General features: G+C 36.1%; 1 protein-coding gene across 1 annotated transcript; it reads left to right on the forward strand.

The window, feature by feature from the left end:
- Positions 1–1,129: 1,129 nt before the first annotated feature.
- LOC137247960 (uncharacterized) lies at positions 1,130–1,945 on the forward strand. The gene is made up of 2 exons (XM_067778878.1): positions 1,130–1,845; positions 1,906–1,945. Exons 1-2 carry the CDS (start codon positions 1,165–1,167, stop codon positions 1,927–1,929), a joined length of 705 nt encoding a protein of 234 aa, XP_067634979.1. The 5' UTR covers positions 1,130–1,164; the 3' UTR covers positions 1,930–1,945.
- The last annotated feature ends 546 nt before the right edge of the window (positions 1,946–2,491 follow it).

Raw genomic sequence — 2,491 nt, forward strand, 5'->3', positions numbered from 1 at the left:
TTCACATATAGAACTAAGGCCCACTCCTTTTTAAAATACTCATTAACACCTTTCATTTGGTACCCATATCGTACAAACAAATTCTAGAGTCACCCCTGGTCCACCTTTATGTGGATATCTCGAAAAGGCGTCCACCTATAGAACTAAGGCCCACGCCTTTTTAAAATACTCATTAACACCTTTCATTTGATACCCATATCGTACAAAAAAATTCTAGAGTCACCCCTGGCCCACCTTTATGGCGATATCTCGAAAAGGCATCCACCTATAGAACCAAGGCCCACTCCCTTTTAAAATACTCATTAACACCTTTCATTTGATACCCATATCGTATAAACAAATCCTAGAGTCACCCCTGGTCCACCTTTATGTCGATATCTCGAAAAGGCATCCACCTATAGAACTAAGGCCCACGCCCTTTTAAAATACTCATTAACACCTTTCATTTGATACCCATATCGTACAAACAAATTCTAGAGTCATCCCTAGTCCACCTTTATGGCGATATCTCGAAAAGGCGTCCACCTATAGAACTAAGGCCCACACCCTTTTAAAATACTCATTAACACCTTTCATTTGATACCCATATCGTACACAAAAGTTCTAGAGTCACCCCTGGCCCACCTTTATGGCGATATCTCGAAAAGGCATCCACCTATAGAACTAAGGCCCACTCCCTTTTAAAATACTCATTAACACCTTTCATTTGATACCCATATCGTACAAACAAATTCTAGAGTCACCCCTGGTCTACCTTTATGGAGATATCTCGAAAAGGCGTCCACCTATAGAACTAAGACCCACGCCCTTTTAAAATACTCATTAACACCTTTCATTTGATACCCATATCGTACAAACAAATTCTAGAGTCACCCCTGGTCCACCTTTATGGCGATATCTCGAAAAGGCGTCCACCTATAGAACTAAGGCCCACACCCTTTTAAAATACTCATTAGCACCTTTCATTTGATACCCATATTGTACAAACGCATTCTAGAGCCGGAGTTTGATCGTGCCTACGTAGCGAACAACACGTATTCGGATAGCGTTCTTCTTTTGCCCTGTGCAAAAATATGTACAAAAACCAAATTATTTAATATCTAAATCACTGTTTCAGAAGTTGCAAGTGTAGTATAAAACTAGCAGAAATAGTAGTTCATAATTATGTGCGAGCGCAATGCGCTTGACTCTGTGTTTAATAAAATTATAGAATCATCAAATAATGACTTGACAAGAAAAAGAAAAAATGACAGCGTGACAGAAAACACGATGTCAAAAACCACCAAAAACAATTACTACGCAATACTAGATGAATATCTAGAAGAGTGTAATGAAGCATTTATAAAATTCCAACAATATGTGCAAACCAACAAGCTAAGTAACGATAGCGAAGAAACACGAGCTCATGCTATAAACAACAACTACAACCCATCAACAAGCGCAGCAGCAGCCGAAGCAGCAGCTGCAAGTGTAACAAATAAACAAGAACCAAAAGCAAATACAAATGTGAAAAACAAAAGCAACAGCAAAAACATTCCTCCAATTAATACATTCGATGTAGAATCTAAACAAATAATAGAATTGATTAAAGATGGTTTGAAGATAACTCAATTTAAAATAAAAGAATATAACCAAAATAAAATAGCGATTTATTTAACAAATCTCGACGACTATAAAAGAGTCCGCGGATGTTTTGAAAAAGCCAAGGTAAAATACTATTCGTATACACCTAAATGCTTAAAAACTAAAACTTATCTGTTGAAAGGCCTGAACGGCAATATCAAATGCGAAGAAATCTTAAATGAGCTTCAACACTATCAAAATGAAAATCTCACCATACTTAAAGTAAGTCAATTTACTACGAAGAAATCTGTAGAGAGAAAGATAACGCTTCCTATATTCCAGGGATGCACCTTAACGTTAAGCTAATCGTTTATCAAAAAATTTCCACCGTTTCCGTTGAAACACTTCGAAATATTATCGATAAAGAAATTATCAAGATAAATTGTATCTCGTTTTTATCCGAAACGAAAAGCTTTCGTTAACGTTAAAAACGTTAACAAAAACGTGATACTTTATGTTTGAATTGTGCTGGCAATGCTATAGCCATGGTGAAGCTGTAAGGTGGTAACAGCGAGCACAACACACAAACTCCATGTAATTTGTTTGTCTAATTCGTTGGTGGTAATAGGGGGACTCATGAAAACATATAAACTTATAAGGTGTAAAATTATATCCATTTACACACGCTGTTATATGAACGCACCTAGAAATACTCTTGATACACTTCATTGTTTATCAGGTATATTATTGCCAAACAAAAATTTTTTGATCGTTATTCAAATTAAAAAATGCCAAGATTAAGTGAAAAATCAAAACTAAAACGTCTTTACTAAGATATTCTTGTAAATGACTTGCTGATCTTGGATATTTCTGATGAAAATGCCTGCTGTAATGTCTGCAAGGTTGCATTCTTTGAGTTTACCGCGTT

The sequence above is a fragment of the Eurosta solidaginis genome, chromosome 4 (genome assembly GCF_040869045.1).
Source record: "Eurosta solidaginis isolate ZX-2024a chromosome 4, ASM4086904v1, whole genome shotgun sequence".
Classification (NCBI taxonomy): Eukaryota; Metazoa; Arthropoda; class Insecta; order Diptera; family Tephritidae; genus Eurosta; species Eurosta solidaginis.

Coding starts and splice junctions, on each gene's coding strand:
- LOC137247960 (XM_067778878.1), top strand. CDS start 1,165: ATGTGCGAGCGCAATGCGCTTGACTCTGTGTTTAATAAAATTATAGAA. Junction 1,846..1,905: donor AAAATCTCACCATACTTAAA/GTAAGTCAATTT, acceptor CCTATATTCCAG/GGATGCACCTTAACGTTAAG.